At 40.5% G+C, this 2,074-nt stretch overlaps 1 protein-coding gene across 3 annotated transcripts; it reads right to left on the bottom strand.

Annotated features, from left to right (window-relative positions):
- On the bottom strand, nt 1-1,398 carry LOC133864979 (pseudo histidine-containing phosphotransfer protein 6-like). Of its 3 annotated transcripts, none has more exons than XM_062301436.1 (5): nt 1,013-1,398; nt 785-915; nt 544-687; nt 294-366; nt 1-191 (listed from the first exon to the last, which is right to left on the bottom strand). In XM_062301436.1, exons 1-5 carry the CDS (start codon nt 1,079-1,081, stop codon nt 138-140), a joined length of 471 nt encoding a protein of 156 aa, XP_062157420.1. In that variant the 5' UTR covers nt 1,082-1,398; the 3' UTR covers nt 1-137. The 3 variants fall into 3 exon arrangements, with proteins under 3 accessions (XP_062157420.1, XP_062157421.1, XP_062157422.1); XM_062301437.1 differs by having other exon boundaries at nt 114-212; XM_062301438.1 differs by having other exon boundaries at nt 126-191; nt 540-687.
- Nucleotides 1,399-2,074: the final 676 nt, after the last annotated feature.

The raw sequence follows: 2,074 nt of genomic DNA, 5'->3' as shown, positions 1-2,074 counted from the left end.
TATTATTATTATTATTATTTAAAACGTACAAACAACTCTATTAGAGAAGTTAGAGGAGGCGGTAGGAAAATGACAGCCAGCCAGGAATTCACAGTCCGCATCAAACAGCAGGGCGCCACTCAAATGCCCACCAGTTATTAGTTGTGCATCGGGTATATAACTCCGGCTGCCAAAACTCTCTGCTGTTGTATCTGTATATATCAGCCAACCCACTAGGTTTTACTGTTTAATGAATCAGATTCGATGCCAGAAGACAAAAAAAAAAAAGTATTAAAAAGGTTTGAGCTCTATACTTGGAACAGTTCGTGCAATTTGTTTTTCAGGTAGCAATACTCATGTTCTAGCAGCTCCAAAGCTCTCAAACACCTGAAAACCAAAATCCCAGATGCCATATAATATATACATTTGTTGTTCGGAGCAAGTAACAAAGTTTTGTTAAAAAGAGAGACTATTATATATTTTTATTTGTTGTTCTCTCTGTGCGAGTAAATAGTCAAAATAGTGATGGAAGCACGAGTACAGAGGAGGAAATAGCGCACCCACCCGGCACGGTTGTTCTGTTCAGAAGCGGCGCGAAAAGCGACGCAAACGTTTCTGACTCTCTTGGCGCCGATGCTGGAGCTGCTTCCCATAAACTGATTCAAATGGATTCCCATTTTCTTGTAGTCCGAAAACTCCCTCTCCATCCTGTTGCCGTCGCAAAAGTTGACGTTAGGAATTCAAATACTTGTTACTACCTCTAGGCTTTAGCTACCAATACGTACACAGAGAAAAAGAGACTCACAAGAATCCTCTGAGGTTTTTTAAGAGCTTTTCCGACTCATGGAAGTAGATGTTAACAACCTCGGAGACAAAGTTCGGGGAGCTCTCATCTTGTAGCTGCTGAAGCTGCAAGAACTGCTCATCCAATACTCCCTGAACAAGAACACCAAAATCAAACCAACCATATAACTAGAAAAATAACTGACAAAAACAAACAGCTAGCAGAAATGGAGGTTAATTAATTAATCACCTGGTGGAAGAGTAAGGCCAGCAAACGATTCATGTCGGCCCGCAACCGATCCACACCCAACCCAAGCATCCACACAGGAAGACCCGTTTTGTCAATTCAGTTGTTGAACCCAAAAACAGCAAAAAAAGAAGCAACTATACTAGATTTTTTTGGCTTCACTTGCTTCGGGTTTTAGGGTTTTGTGTAGATGAAGAGCGGGAATATATAACAAGGTGGTCATAACAAGTATTTAAAGACGACCAGCGGGCATGCAACTAACATTTGGGTGGAGAGGGCGTGCAGTGTGGAAGTTATCGAGGCGAATGTGGGTTATCCACCGGACCAGCCTACAAACCGCAGGCCCAGCAACGGTAGCCTCCTTCAAAAAAAGTTTCTCTTCCATTCTTTTACACGCTGCCAAACACAGACTAAGGCCTTGTTTGAAATCCCCATTCCCCTTCCCTCCCCTTCCCTTCACTTCTCCCAAAAAATATCAATTTCAAAATATTCTTACTTTTTTCACTTTTTATATCACATCAACACTTTTTTTATTACTTTTTAAATAAAAAACTCACTACAATACAAATTTTTCTCACTTTTTCATATAAATTATTTCAACTTTATATCACATCAATCATATCTTTTAATCATTAAAAAAAAATTCCAAAGGAAAGAGAAAGGGAAAGGAGATTTCAAACGGGCCTAATTCACCTTTTCTCGCTGCACTTTTTATTTGACTTTCTCGAGAAAAATGTTGCTGCTTTCACACAGCTTAGCGAGCCTGCATCGAAGCATGGGCAGAAGAGGAACAGGAGCGCCCGGTAAACAAGGCTCTGGGTGACAGGTGGTGAAGGTGCTGCTGCTGACAATTCTGACAAAGCTCCTCATGGCGTGGGCTGGACACGTGGCGTAATGGGTATTGCCGCTTGGGTTGTCATTTTGTAAAGGGTGGTGATTGAAGCACAAAATCATATGTGATTGTATATTATTGGACCACTCATTTGGCTTTGTCTAATTAGCACACCACTCACAATTTCAAGAAAAAAAAAATAAAATTCAACCCCTTCTTTTTTCTTATTAATT

This window comes from Alnus glutinosa, chromosome 3 (genome assembly GCF_958979055.1).
Source record: "Alnus glutinosa chromosome 3, dhAlnGlut1.1, whole genome shotgun sequence".
Lineage (NCBI taxonomy): Eukaryota > Viridiplantae > Streptophyta > Magnoliopsida > Fagales > Betulaceae > Alnus > Alnus glutinosa.
Note: the sequence above shows the minus strand (reverse complement) of the source record. Positions and strands in the feature narration are given on the sequence as shown.

Excerpts from the sequence above, each read along its gene's own strand:
- LOC133864979 (XM_062301436.1), bottom strand. The coding sequence starts at position 1,081 with ATGCTTGGGTTGGGTGTGGATCGGTTGCGGGCCGACATGAATCGTTTG. Across the intron at positions 916-1,012 it reads TGGCCTTACTCTTCCACCAG|GGAGTATTGGATGAGCAGTT; the intron begins GTGATTAATTAA and ends GTTCTTGTTCAG. Across the intron at positions 688-784 it reads AAAAACCTCAGAGGATTCTT|GATGGAGAGGGAGTTTTCGG; the intron begins GTGAGTCTCTTT and ends CGACGGCAACAG.